The sequence below is a fragment of the Cygnus olor genome, chromosome 17, assembly GCF_009769625.2.
Source record: "Cygnus olor isolate bCygOlo1 chromosome 17, bCygOlo1.pri.v2, whole genome shotgun sequence".
NCBI lineage: Eukaryota > Metazoa > Chordata > Aves > Anseriformes > Anatidae > Cygnus > Cygnus olor.
The window spans coordinates 1,958,025-1,971,729 of NC_049185.1; the positions used below are offsets into that span (position 1 = coordinate 1,958,025).

The 13,705-nt window shown below is 56.0% G+C and overlaps 1 protein-coding gene across 4 annotated transcripts in view; it reads left to right on the plus strand.

Moving 5' to 3' along the window:
* The window catches only part of KSR2 (kinase suppressor of ras 2), a 59,215-nt gene extending 48,281 nt beyond the window's left edge, over positions 1-10,934 (plus strand). For 2 of the 4 annotated variants that reach the window (XM_040577261.1, XM_040577264.1), the window contains 5 exons: positions 1,111-1,244; positions 4,108-4,239; positions 5,971-6,100; positions 6,383-6,516; positions 7,297-9,660. In XM_040577261.1, the coding sequence (XP_040433195.1) occupies positions 1,111-1,244; positions 4,108-4,239; positions 5,971-6,100; positions 6,383-6,516; positions 7,297-7,303 (537 nt within the window). In that variant the 3' untranslated portion in view covers positions 7,304-9,660. Of the gene's footprint in view, positions 1-1,110; positions 1,245-4,107; positions 4,240-5,970; positions 6,101-6,382; positions 6,521-7,296; positions 9,661-10,318 lie in introns of those variants that run through there. The other 2 variants (XR_005825133.1, XM_040577263.1) reach the window with 2 other exon arrangements.
* Positions 10,935-13,705: the final 2,771 nt, after the last annotated feature.

Genomic DNA, 13,705 nt, shown 5'->3' on the forward strand with positions numbered 1-13,705 from the left:
GAAACTCAGCCCCCAAACCCAGCCTCTTCCCAAGACCCTAAGCAGGAGGGTCTGCACCCTCCTCCCAGGGCGCAGGGTCTGGGTGCACACCCGGATTTCGGCATGGTGCTTGGCCTCAGGATGGGCAGCATTCATGAGCTGATTGCAGGGTGATTGACAGCCCCAAAATGCCAGGAAATAATTGCACAGTAGATGCAGCACAGTATAGCTACTGCATGAAGAACGTGAGGCACGAAGGCACTGGTGGTGTCTTACAGCAGATTTTTAAACCTTATCATTGCTCCATGTGCTGGGACTTGCAGACCCCTAACAAATCCAGCTCCGGCTGTGGCACCTCGGGCATCTGCAGTCCCCCTGGTTATCCAGGGCAGGTTCCCACGTGGTCCATGGCCATACATGAAAAGATCAGAGCTCGGATGGTGCCTCAGAAACCCACTTCAACCCTCCCGTGTCACTGGTAGAGGACTGATAATTGCTCTCAAGCAACGGTTCAGTGGCCCCTTCAGCATTTATCCTTGGGTCCTTCCATCTGGAAGAAGTTTCCCCAGTCTGCTTAGGAAGATGAAAAGTGGGACAGCACCACGAGCCTTGCAGCCAGGATAAATGTCCCCAGCGCCGTCCCATTGAGCTATGTGTCCGCCCGCAGCCTGCTCCATCAGATGACGCGCAACAAGCCCGGTGCAGCCGAGTTTGGATTTCCCACCTGCGGCCTTTTTTTTGCCTCATTAGCAATAATTTTAATTAACTGCCAAGTAGTTTTTCCTAGGGGAAGGGAATTAAGGCAGGACTCCTGTGAGGCTCTTATTCCAAGTCTAACCGTGCCGGTGCGCACGTGGGAAGCCCTAATGGCTCCAGCAGGGGATGCGATAGTGGGATGGAGAGTGCTGCCTTGTTCCCCCTCTGCTCCCAATCCCAAAAGAAAAGGAAGGCAAAAACATCACCATCGATTTCCCAGTGGAGGATTTCAGGGACTCTGGTTTGCTTTGCTCTTTCTTTCTCTGCGTAATCAATTAATCAGGGAGCAGTCTTGGGGTTGCCCCTTTTCTGGCATTATCCTCTTCATTTGTGCTTCTTGTTCAGCTCTTTTTTTTTCTCTCCCTTCTGGCCTAGGGGATGGGGTACCTGCACGCCAAGGGGATCCTTCACAAGGACCTCAAGTCCAAAAACGTTTTCTACGACAATGGGAAGGTGGTGATCACGGACTTTGGCCTCTTCAGCATCTCGGGCGTTCTCCAAGCAGGCAGGTAGGACACAGTGCGATGGCAATCCTGGGTTTGTCCCCAGTCCTGGAGCTCCCCTTTGAGCTGGGGTTACGGGGAGGGACCCCAAAAGCTCCTTTGCACGTGGCTGCCTGGGTCTCCAGCCGTGGTGGGCACCAGGACAAGGGGGCCTTTGGGTGTCCTTGGGCTCTACTTCACCAGGGCCAGGAAAGCTGCCTCATTCCTTGTCCTTTCCCCAATTATATTGCTATAATCCACCGGCATCTGCTCCATCCTGTGCTCCTTGGCTGCTGAATGATGCCGTGCCGGTGACCTTTTGGATGCTGTGGACATCTGGCTGTGGTGTCTGCACCGAGCCAGGGCATGGAGCAGAGCACAGCAAGCAGAGAGCCAAGCTTGGGACATTTACAGCGTTGCAATGTTTCGTTATCTCTTTAGGTTTGAAGTCAAGCATGTTTGGTAAATGTTCCCTATTAAATGATTTTTTTATTTTTTTTGGGGGGGGAGGAGGTTTGCAAGCTGTATGCATGGCAGCACGGAGAGTTTCAGCAGTCGTTCAAAGGAAGAAAAGCAAAGCTGGGTGGGGGAAAGGAAACAAGGGGAAAAAGAATAGAGGTTTTATTTTCTGGTTTGGGTAATACTGAACAAAAACCACTGCTGGTTGTGTGGTGCCCAGCTGGCCCTCTGGGGCTGCTTTTGGCCTCACCCACTGCACATGGTGCTGCTGGAGAGGTTGTGGCTGGGGGGACTTTACTCCTGCCTGTAGGAGGCTGCAGTTCACTGCAGCAGCAGCAAAAGGCTTTGGGTAAAAATGGGCAGATTTTGCCAGGGGGCAAAGATTTTTTGGGAATGAACGTGTTGCCAGACATGGATGTCCCACGGTTGGTCAGAGCCTACGATATTTCCACGATGTTATCGTCAGCAATGCTCTGGAGATAAAAAGCGAGGTGAGGCACCAGGGAAATGGGGACCCGGTGCTGTGGGTGATGCACGGCCATCTCTGCCCAAGATGACATTGGGGGATGAAGCCATGAAGACTGTTCAGGAGGGGACAGATGGCACACGGGGCAGGGCAGAAATGCAAGGTCTAACAGAAACGAGCGGTGTTTTGCTAGGAAAATGGAAACCACAGGGAAATTCCTGCCAAAGGAGCTTTGGGGGTGGCTGCCCTGGACTGTTGGCCCCACACGTGTCTTCTGCTGGTGGAGAGCTGGGGGAAGGCTGGGATCTGCACTCATCATTCACCACAGGTTCTGAAGCAGAAAGTGCTGGCAGGTCTGGTTTCCCTGTTCAGGGTGGCTCCTTACAGCTGGCTACGCTCTCTCACAGATGAGGAACAGCGATCGAGCCCAACCTGGGGTCCCTGGAGGCTTCCCACATGCGTGTGAGCAAATGCTTGCAGGTCAGGTGAAGGACGGGGATGTTACTGTATGTGACTGAGGACTACAGCCTGGCCTGTTTTCCCAAGGGCTAAAAAATGCTGGGGTTTCCAAATCCTCCTCATCCACCCAGCACAAGGCTGCCTCGAGTTCATGCAAGCACCCAGCACAGCAATGCGCTCGCCCTGCTAGATGTGAGAAGGCTATTGAAACTATCTTATCCTGGTGATCTTGTCTTTATTTTTTCCTGTATTTAAACATCACAGGGCTCAGTAGGGCTGCTCTGTAATTAGGAGAGGCACGGGGTGGCTTGGAGTAGTCTGAAGAGCTCTTCTGCTCTTGCTCGCGCTCTCTCGTTCAGCGGTGGTGCTCGGCACTCAGCTGGTGGTGCTCCTCTGGTAGTCAAAGTGTCCAGGTCAGATATGAAGGCAGGCAAGCTTTTGTTACAAAACCTCAAATTGTCATAATTTAACCAAATTTGGGATAGCACTGCCCACGTGGTGGGGCACCAAGGAGAGGAGCCATCGAGTCCCAGGGCTCCATCAGCTGTCGTGCGCTCTGTGTGCGTCCCCGTGCGTCCTCAGGAAGGTGTCAAGGCACAAACTGGGAAAACTTCCTCCATGGGAGACAGCGAGCTCTTCCTTCTCATGGGGCACTTCTGTTACCTCCTGAAGAATAATGCTGCCAAATTCTTCATCGACACGCAATGAAGCTGCTTAACATCTTACCACCCACTGGCTGCTCTGTGCTCCCTGCCTGCTGTAGTGCCAAGGCGGCACCGTCTCCTTTCCAGACCTCCTGTGTCCCGCCACCGTGGTCAGGAACATGTCCCCACCATGGCCACCTCCTTGTTGCTGTCAGGGGAGAAGCATTGATTTGGTGAAGCAGCTCCAGAAGGAGCAGGTGCGAGCAGAGAGAGGCGCGAGTTGTGCCACCGGTGCATCCTAGGTGCTGTGGGAGGATGAAGGGAGGAAGCCACCAGCATCATCCTCAGCTGTTGGCCAAATGTATTTGTACCCAATGTATTTGTACTGGCTGGGGGGGATCTTGAGGAGGTAGGGAAATGATGGCCTGGAGGGGCTCTTCGGGGTCGAACACCTGAAAACAGTAATTTCTGGACCGTTATAGGGTGATTTGGCTTGGAAGAGACCCTCGGAGGTCCCTAGCCCCTGCTCGGATCAAAGCAGGACCAGCACAGGTGTTCATGCTGTTGGGATTTACCCAAGATAATGCTTTACCCTGCTCTTCCAAGGCATTTTGGCACAATGGTCACAGTGAGGGCCATGAAAGAGCAAGGTGCCAGCCCAAGTTGTGCCCTGCCACCTGGCAGGGACAGGCACGAAGCCACCATGCCTGCTGGCGTTTATCCCAGTGGGGTTAAAGCCCAGCCTTGTGAGGATGCCTTGGGGAAAACCAGGTGTAAACAAGGATAAAGAGCAGAGGCTGGGGGCTGCTGGTGGTGATGCCTGCCCCGCGGTACCCATGGTCTTGTCTCCGTGTTTTGGCAGGAGGGGGAACAAGCTGCGGATCCAGAACGGCTGGTTGTGCCACCTCGCCCCCGAGATCATCCGCCAGCTCTCACCCGACACCGAGGAAGACAAGCTGCCCTTCTCCAAGCACTCGGATGTTTTTGCGCTGGGGTGAGTCCCTGCGGCACGGTCTGAGACCATCGCTGGGCTCGGGGCATCATCCTGCTTCCAGAGAGCTTGGGTTCAACCCCCTAGATCACCAAGTCCTCCTGTTTTACATGTAGACAAGGGTGACTCGGGGAAATCGCCTCTTCCCAGTATGGGTACTGACGAGGAAGCTCCTGGAATGGGATGGGGACGCGGTGGGATGGGGACGAAGTGGGATGAGGAAGCCATGGTAAGGGGATGCGATGGGATGAGGATGCCATGGGAAGGGGATGTGATGGGATGGGGTTGCAGTGGGATGCGGACACAGTGGGATGGGGTTTTGGTGGGATGATGCAGTGGGATGGGGATGCAGTGGGGATGATGCAGTGGGATGGGGATGCCGTAGGAAGGGACCACAGGTCCCAAAGCCACCAAACCCCCCCGATCCTCCCGGCTGGATGCCTGCCGATGTTGGTCTGAGCAGCGGTGGCTGCCGCGGGGGCTGAACGCGCAGGGGGAGGACATGCCAAGAGGCTGAGCAGAGGAGAATTGATGAGTCTCCTTCAGTGGGAGCGTTCAGCCGACCGGCTCATCGCTCCGGCTATTTATCTAGAAGAAAGCATCCTTTATGGCAGGAGCCCCATCACGCCCCAATAAAACCTTTCCCGAGGTAGGCGTAGGGCTGGAGGTTTTATCCGGAGGTTTAATTTTCTCGTGCACACCTTAAAGACTGTGGGCCACAGCGGTTACTTTACGTGAAGCTCTTATCTGAGGCAATATTTCCATCAAAACCGCCGTAATTAAAGCTGAAGGGGTTTGGAGCTCTCCTCCCCCCAAGGTAGAACTTGAGCACAAAGAAAAGAAAAAAAAAAAGAGAAAAAGGAAGTAATTAAGGGATCTGGTCAGGCTAAGTGAGAGCTGGTTACTTTGACTTTCTTTTTTATTTGAGAATGAGCAATTCAGTAAAGGAGCCAGCAGTTTCCTTTAAAGATTTTCTCATAATTTCACTCTTTCTTGTTTCTGTGCCCTCCTGTGAGCTGGGCAGGATGCCGGACGGTCCCCGTGGGCTGTCACTGTCACAGCTCCCCTTGGAGATAATTTCCCTCTTGTGATTTGGGGACAGTAACAGGGAAAGAGCTTTTAGAGACTCCGGGGAAGGCGAAAAGTCAGCCCTCAAGCTCCCAGATAGAAACTTGAATTTTGCAGCATTTAATGCATCCAGGCACTGCCAAAATCCCGCAGTGGGTTCTCCCTGTGCCCACCGAGCATCTTGTCCCTGCTGCCTGCCTTGTGCGGCAATCACTGCTGTCGAGCACAGCACATGCAGATATTTTATCCCCCTCAAGTCCCTTCGCAGCGAATTTTATAAACGTGGAGCAAAACAACAGCCACGGACAGGGCTGCCTGCCTGCAGCATCGCCGCATGAGATTGATGCTGCCTCAAAGTGAGGGGGAAGCAGCTCAGGAATCCCATGTGGTGAAGCTGTTTCGGGTCTGGGGATGATTCCCCTGGGTCGGGACATTCGCCTTTCCCCTGCTCGTGCTCCTGCGTGCAGGGATGGAGGGGAGCAGTGATGTCTTTGTAACAAGCACTGAGCATCTCTGGCCGTAAGGACGGACAGGGAGCACTGGCTGTGCTGGCTGCGGATGGGTTTGGGGCAGGGAGAGGTGGCTGCGGGTGTGTGACATTGAACTGTGCCCCCTCGGGGTGGCTCCCAGCCCCTTGCAGCCCCTAAGCCCCCTGTCTCCCACCAGCACCATCTGGTACGAGCTGCACGCGCGGGAGTGGCCCTTCAAGACGCAGCCAGCGGAGGCAATCATATGGCAGGTGGGGCGGGGGATGAAGCCCAACCTCAGCCAGATCGGGATGGGCAAGGAGATCTCGGTACGTGCTGTGGGGCAAGCAGATCCCTGCATGTGTGCATGGAGTGGGGACGTGCTTTGGGAAACGCTCTGTGCTACCTGGGATTCGCAAGCAGAAAACATCAAGGGGTTCCTCTGGTGAGGCTTGGTCCCGCTGCCACTGCGCCAGCTTGCATGTCAGCCCTTCACAAGGACATGGGGATGGGGCTCCTTGCATGGGATGTCGGGTGGATATGGGGTGCACGGGTGGTGGTGGGCGAGGAGCGGCTCCAGGTGCTCACGCGCTCGCCCTGTGTGGCTGCAGGACATCCTGCTCTTCTGCTGGGCCTACGAGCAGGAGGAGCGACCCACCTTCACCAAGCTCATGGACATGCTGGAGAAACTGCCAAAGCGCAACCGCCGCCTTTCCCACCCAGGGCACTTCTGGAAGTCGGCGGAGTAAGTCCCTGCCCGCACCCTCCGGGGACCTAGGGCACAGGTGGGGGTCCCCTAGGGTGAGCTAAGGGAGAGCAGCGAGGGCAATTCTGGCTGCAGCAGGTCCTGCTTGTGCCCCACCGAGGGCTCTGAGGCACAGATTTTTCCTCCTGCCCCTGAAAACCAAACCTCCCTTCCTTACCTGTGCCCCAAAGCTGGGGGCTTGAGTGTCCCCTGTGCCACCTGTGTGTTCCCGTGTGCTCGGTGCTCCTGGGAGCAGTACGAAGCCAGCAGTCAGACGGTCCCTACATCACCTGGACTTTAAGCCATTAATCAGGATGGAAGTTAATTGCCAGCCCATGCTCCGAGCAGGCACCAGGACGGCTCCGGCGGCCGGGCAAGGAAAGCTGAAGGTTGATGAACCCCAAAGCAGCAGGCTGTGCAATTGCTCTGTTGGCTCTGAGCAGGTTTTGCAACCACCGAGCCACGCTCTGGCTGCCCGGCAGCTTCCCCTTCGTTACTGGCCCCATAACCTGCTGGCAGCTCGCTCTGAGCTGGCTCCCGCCTTAGTGCCTGGTGCTGGGGACCGCAGCTGGGTCCTGGGACCTCTCCGGTGCAGGAGCATCTCTGCACAAAGGTCGTGGGGACAAGGGACAGAAAGCCCCTGGGGGGTCCTGCAGCTGCTGCAAGCCCTTTCCCACCTTGGGAACCTAACCAGTAACATATCGGCAGGACGGGTGCAGAGGGTGTTTGGGGAGGTTTCTGCAGAACCACACTGACTCTGCCATTTTGTCTCCTTTCCAGGCTGTGACCGAAGGAGCTGAGGGACGGTGCCTTCCTCCCCCTGCGCTTCTCCTCGTCCTCACCACTTATCCTCCAGGCGCCGTGGCAGAAAGAGCAGTGGGCGCTGCGGGATGGGAGCGCTGCCTGCTCTGCGCAGCCTTCCGCTCCGATGGAGAGGGGCCAGTGGCCTGGGACCCGTGGGGACACCGCCGCGGCAGGGGGGTGACAGTGGCCGCATGCACAGAGGCTGCGGGGCCAGCACCCCGCCAAGCAGGGCTGGGCGGCTTCAATTTAACACCAGGGCTTCTCTGATCCCAATCAGCATGGTCAGTGCTCATGTCGCTCCTTTGGGGCTGGCTCGCTTCTTGGTTCTTAGGGATTTTATTTAATTTTCTTTTTCATGAAAAAAAAATATCGGGGGGGGGGGATAGGGGGGGAAACGCTGCTGATTCACGAGTTCCGTGCCGCTGCTATTAGCTGCCCCCCGCCGGGAAATGCATCCGCAGCATCCCGCTCCTCGGCACCCCGTGGCGGGCAGCGGTGACCTTTCACAAGTGGCTTCTCTGCTCCCGGCCGTGCCCACTTAGGCTCCCCCCGGCTCTCCCTCTCAGCAGGGCACAGCTCCACGGCCCCGCTAAATTAGCCCTTGGCCCCGGCGCGGAGCTAATCAGCCGACCTCTCCACCTCGCCTCTCCCCTTTGCTTCGGGCTCTCTCCAGAAATAGCTGCGCCGTGCCAAGGGCTGTTATTCGGATGCTCGAGGGCTGGACAAGCTTGTGGGTTATTTTTTTGGGCTTGTCTATAGAGCAGTGGGAGCAGGCTCTGGTTGTACAGAGCTGGCATCCCCTTCCTGGCCCCATAGCTGTCCCAGCATCCCGGACATCCACCATCCATCAGCCAAAGCCCTGAGCTCACTGCTTTTGGGGCAGCATCTCGGGGCCGGTGCCCTGTCTCGTGCCGGTGTTTCCCTCTCCCTGCCAGCTCGGCTGGGTCCCCGAGCCCATTAGGTGAGCTGTCAAGTGACAGCGGAGAGCAAATTGCATTCTCAGGCTCTAACCGAGCGTAATTGCTTGACAGGAGCTGCCCTGAATAATTCAGTCGTGGTGTGAGTTGGTTTTAATTCGGAGCTGTTACACAGCTCTGCAAACTAACCGGCCCTGTGGTGTTCGCTGTTCCTTCGACCGGCTCTTGCTGGTGTTTTCTGCTGCTTTGGCTGAAATGGATGAGGATCAGAAGCCTCTGCTAAGCACTGGAGGTGGGAAGAGCCGTGGGAACAGGGAGGTCCCGGAGGCTCCTTCCTTAGGAAGGTCCTGGGAAAAGGTTGTTCTGGACAGGGCTCAGGCTGGTGCTTTTGGCGCACGTGCTGTGCCGTGCTGTCACATCCCTGCTGCTTTGCACAAAGTGAGGAGGAGGCAATCGGACCAAGTCTGTGTTTGGCCATTAGGGGGTGAGCCTAGGTGAGCGTAGGGTGCACGCCAGGCTGTGCCAATTCCCCCTGCGCTGGGCAGCACTGTCCTTTTGTGGACTCTGCACGATGCAGCAGAGCTTGGCGCAGGTGGTGAGCATCTCCCCGTCCTGGTGATGTAAGATGCCCCACATCTGCTTGCCCTCTGCCTCCTCCACGTCCCTCCTCTTCCCTCACTCACACAAACCAGCTTCATCTCACCTGGGCCACCACGACGGTGTCCTCCACTGCCTGTCCTCCCCTCCCAAAGCCTCCTCTTGCACTCCCCATCCTCTGTGCGTGTGCCATAAGTGTTGCACTAAAGCTCGGAGCCTCTCTGAGTTCTCACCAATGCCTTTGCTCGCAGCAGCCCTGGGGGCTGTGGGTCGCTGGGGATGGGGACTGGTCCCCACGTCCTGTCCCCACCGATCCTGTCCCTGTTGCTCGTGCCAGCAGGCTGAGCACCCACAGCTCTGTGCGCCCCGGGATGGGCACGAGGGGGAATCCACAGCACAGGAACTTTGTCTCCGTGTTGGAAGGATCAAGGAGGTGATGCCATGGTTGCTGCTCAGCATCAGGGGTAGCAAGGTCCTCTGGCCTGGTAGGCACTGTGCAGATTTGTGGTGGAGGTACTTGAAAGACTTTCTGAAGACCTGCTGTGCTTTGGGTGTCCGAATGGAGCTGAGGGATGCTACAGCCAACAGGTCTCACCCAACCCAGCTCTGCTCTTTCTTCCTTGTTTTTCTTCCTGGGAGCATCTCCCCCAGGCCATGAGCAGAGGAAGCCGTCGCACAGTGGCACCAACAAAAAAATAGCTGCCCTCTATTTACCATAAGCGAGCCCAGAAGAGCAGCTCCCTCCCTTCCATTCAGCGCAGCAGCGGCTGTTTGTGCAGCCGTGTTATTTGCATCATGCCTTCTTATTTCTGAAAGTCTAATTATTTAAAAAAAAACACAACGCAAATCTTATTTATTTATTTTCATTGTTTTTTTATTTTTTGACTCCAGCTTTGTGCATGTTTTTTTTTTTTTTTTCCCCTAGTTTAAAAATATCCAGCCCTTCAGCACGGAGGGGATGTGGGAGCCGCTCTCCACAATGCCCCCTAATAGGACATCCGACGGCGCGAGGAGCTTCCTCCACCCGCTCCATCGAGCGGCGCGAGCCAGAGGGGAGGCAAGGATTTATTTGGGGATGCTCCGGGTGGGAGCCAAGATGGTTTCAGTAGTGTTTTAAGCAACAGCTTGATGCATAGGGAACCGTCCCCAAACCCAGGGGACCCCCACAGCACCCTTCTTGGGTGGCTGAATTAGAGCTGGGCTGGGTACCTGTGCTTGGGGCTGCTCAGCCTTCGGGTTTGGCAGATTCTGCTGCAGGCTCGGTGCAAACAGCTCGGTCTCGACATCTGGGGACAGTGGGACACACGTGTCCCCACCCCACCTGGCACCTCCTGTCCCCTGGGGACCACCAACCACCCAAGCTGTGCCTGGCTGCAGGGTGGTGCAGGGTGGGAGCCAGCGGGGCGGTGGGCACGCTTTGCCCTTTATTTTATTTTATGCCCTTTAATTTATTTTAATTTAATTTAACTTCTCTTGGTTTGCAGATAAGTGATTTCTCGGGCAGCTTTGTCAGCCTTCTTGATTTCCATTCCCTGTAAAGTACGCTGTTACATTTCCTTGTACATAAGGTATATATAAATATATATACATATCTCTATATGTATGTATATAGATATATACATATATAACAAGCTCTAAATCCTGTACAGTTTCAAACTGAACTCGATGGCTGCTTTGTTTTCTCCGTGTTAGTTCTGACCGTTGCAGAATGAGCTGGTTTTAATTTCCCGTTTTTCCTCTTTCTGTTTTCTTTTTATAAATATATACATAAATATATATATATATATTTTGTTGTTGTCGTTGCAAGACTCTTGTCACTGGAAAAGAACAATTGTTTCTGGTGAAAAAAAAAAGAAAAAAAAAACACACAAAAAAAAAGCTGAGAAAGGCACGATGGATCTCCCTGATGTAAATTTGTACAGTAACATTTATAAGGTTTTCTACACTTTAAGAAAGTATTTATAATTTCCGCTGTCTGACTGAGTGCGAATCTCCGTGACCTGCAGAACTGGTTAGCCCTTCGTTCCCGTGGTTTGTCGTGCAGTGTTTGGTGAGGTGACAGTGTATGAATTATTTATGCCAATAAAAAAACACTTGGAAAATGAGTGCTCCCCGTGTGCCCACCTTTGGTGCTCAGTACGGGGGGACACACATCGCATCTAACCCCCCCCCCCCCCCCAGACCCTCCTCATCCTCACCAACATCCCGCTGACCTGGGACTTATAATTAGGGATGATAATTCACGGTGAATACCTGGGAGGGGAGCACAGGGAGATGGGTAAAGAGTAGAACAAGCAGGAGAATAAATCTCAGCCGGGCTGTGCCGGGTGCTGCCGGGGGTGCTCATCCCCAGCCAGGCCCCCCCCGGGATGGCTGAGCCCAGTGATGGAGCGCCAGGGGCGCCGTGCATCTGCTGCTCTGTTTGCTCGCTTCTCCCACGCTGTTTTACCGGGGGGCCACCATCCGTCTGCCAAAACGCCCATCGGAAAGCAGCGGCAGGGGCCTTATGGTAGGTGACAGGGAAGAAAATCGCGGCGGGTTCGCGACGCTTCCCCCCCCCTTCCCTCCCCAGCCCCTTCCCGCATCGCCCGGGTGCTTGAAAGGTAAAATAATGATGGCTCGCCATTAATAAACCATGAACCCGCAACACGTTACCCTGTCGAGGGCTTTTCATCTTTCAAAGCCTGCAGGAGGCAGTAAGCAATTAGGGCAGGCGCATCCCGGGGGGCAGCGGGGCCGGCCGGGGGGGATTTTTGTAGGATGGATGGGGAAAGTGAGACTGGGAGGGATGGGAGAGATGTTGGGGCAAAGAGCCACCACTTGATGCCCCATATGATCGAGACTTTGTCCCCCCCAAGGTTGATGGGGACGCTGGTTTCACCACAGCATCACCGTACGTATGCAATAGCCCTGTGGGTTCCCCAGTTTAAATCCGGGGAGGTCCCACTGGCCTGGATAGTAACTGGTTGGCAGTGGTGGGGGACTGGGCAGCACCACGGGGGCAGAGACACTGACTGATCCCGCTGCCAAGCCCATGGCAGGGGGTGCTGAGCTCTCATGCCTAATGAGGTGCCAGCACCAGTATTGGGATAAATCTGCGCTGCGTCCCCCGGAGCAGCCCCAGTGATGGAGTCTGGGGATTTGAGGCTCCCCTGGACCCGGATCTGCGTGTGGATGTGTTGCAGAGCCACGCGAACGCACGCACGTGTCCGTCATCTCCGTCTCCCTGCCGATGAATCATGAGCCATTAATATTTCACAGCGGAGGACAGGCGCACGGCGTCAAAGAGGAGCTGAAACGCGCCTGCTGCCAGCTGGGGACAGGGCTGGGGACGTGGCGGTGGCACGGTGTCCCCGTGTCCCCGCGGCTGCTCGGGTGCCCCCCCTTTCTCCGGACACAGGGGGTTTATACGTGCACATCTTCCCCCAAAATTAAACGTATGCTGAAGCCATTTATTGGCATGAACTTAAAAAAAAAAAAAAATCTGTACAAGTGCCAAACCCATGCAGCTGCTAGACCAGGATGCCACCACGGAGGGGACCGTGCTGTCACTGGAGGGGTGGCTTCGGGCACCGCTTCTCCCCCTGGCAGCACGGCAGAATGGGCTCGTTTTCCCCCCTTTCTGCTCTGGATCAGCAGAAAAAGGAGAAAAAAGCCTGGCTGGGAGCCAGATCGTGAGCCTGGAGGGTGAGAAGCAGTGGGTGGCCCCCGGGCAGCGCCTTCACCCACCCCAGCACCAGTATGCGGCCGCGGGGAGCCGGGGCTGGGGGTGCCCGGATCGGATCGGTGCCAATGGCCGTGCTGGATCCTGCCCGGCACAATGGGGCATTGTTCGCCCGCCCTGATTTATGTTTCCTCCCTGTGCTTTCTCAGGAGCCTGCAACGAACTCTCGCTGCTGGGGTGCCCTGGTCCGGTCCCTGCTGGGCACCAAGGGACCTGGGGGGGTCCTGGCACAGGCTGGGGATCCGTGAGCCCTTCGTTAGGGTCAGGTATCTTGTCAGGGGCCATCCTGCCCAGGGGCTGGGACAACCCAAACCCTTTCCATCACCGATGCTCTGGGGAGCAACGTGGGGAGCCCCAGGCAGGCGGCTGATGATGCTCCGACTAATTGGCTGCTTGCGCCACGGCCGCCCACCCTCTAACAGGATTGCTGCTCCCAGCTGGGGCAGGGCTGCTCCTGCTTTGCTGCTTGCAGAGATTAACGCCAGCCAGGGCACACAAGGGAGCTGCCCTTGGGTTTCCATCCTCCCCTACCCAACTGGAGGGGAAGGGGGTGCCTCGATCTCCACCCCGTGGTGCCTGCCCGCCCTCCCCACACGTCTCAGTGCTCCCATTGCTCAGCAGATTCCCTTTCCTCACCTCTATTTTTACCCTGCCCTTGGGTGCCCGTCTCCCGAAATCTGAGCCCCTCTGCTTTGCCCCGTGCCCAGGGACCTTGCAAGGCTCTGCCTGACTCCGGCACCCTGGGGACCCCTCCTGCCCCGGGAAGGAGCAGCGATTTGCAGTTCCCAGCTTTGTGCACTAACCATCGCAGCTGCAGCTTCCTTTGAGGGGTGAAGTGCCACACCATGCCCTGGGCAGCACAGGTAGAAAAACCAGCTAAAGGCTTTCCCGTGCCTAGCAGCTGTTTATTCCTTGTTTTTTTTTTTGGGGGGGGACAGGGTGGCTTTCTGTGTTTGTATGGCAAACTGTGAGCCTGGGGATTTTGGGCAGGGATGCTCTGCGGTACCTGCTGGCTCCGTGTCCCCATCCCTGTGGTGCTGCAGGGGGGACACCAGAAACCATTTTCTCCATAGGTCCGGCAGAAGCAGAGCATCCTGAAGCTGGGAGGGGGCACAGGTTTCCCCCCGGGGGGGCAGCAGTGGGAACA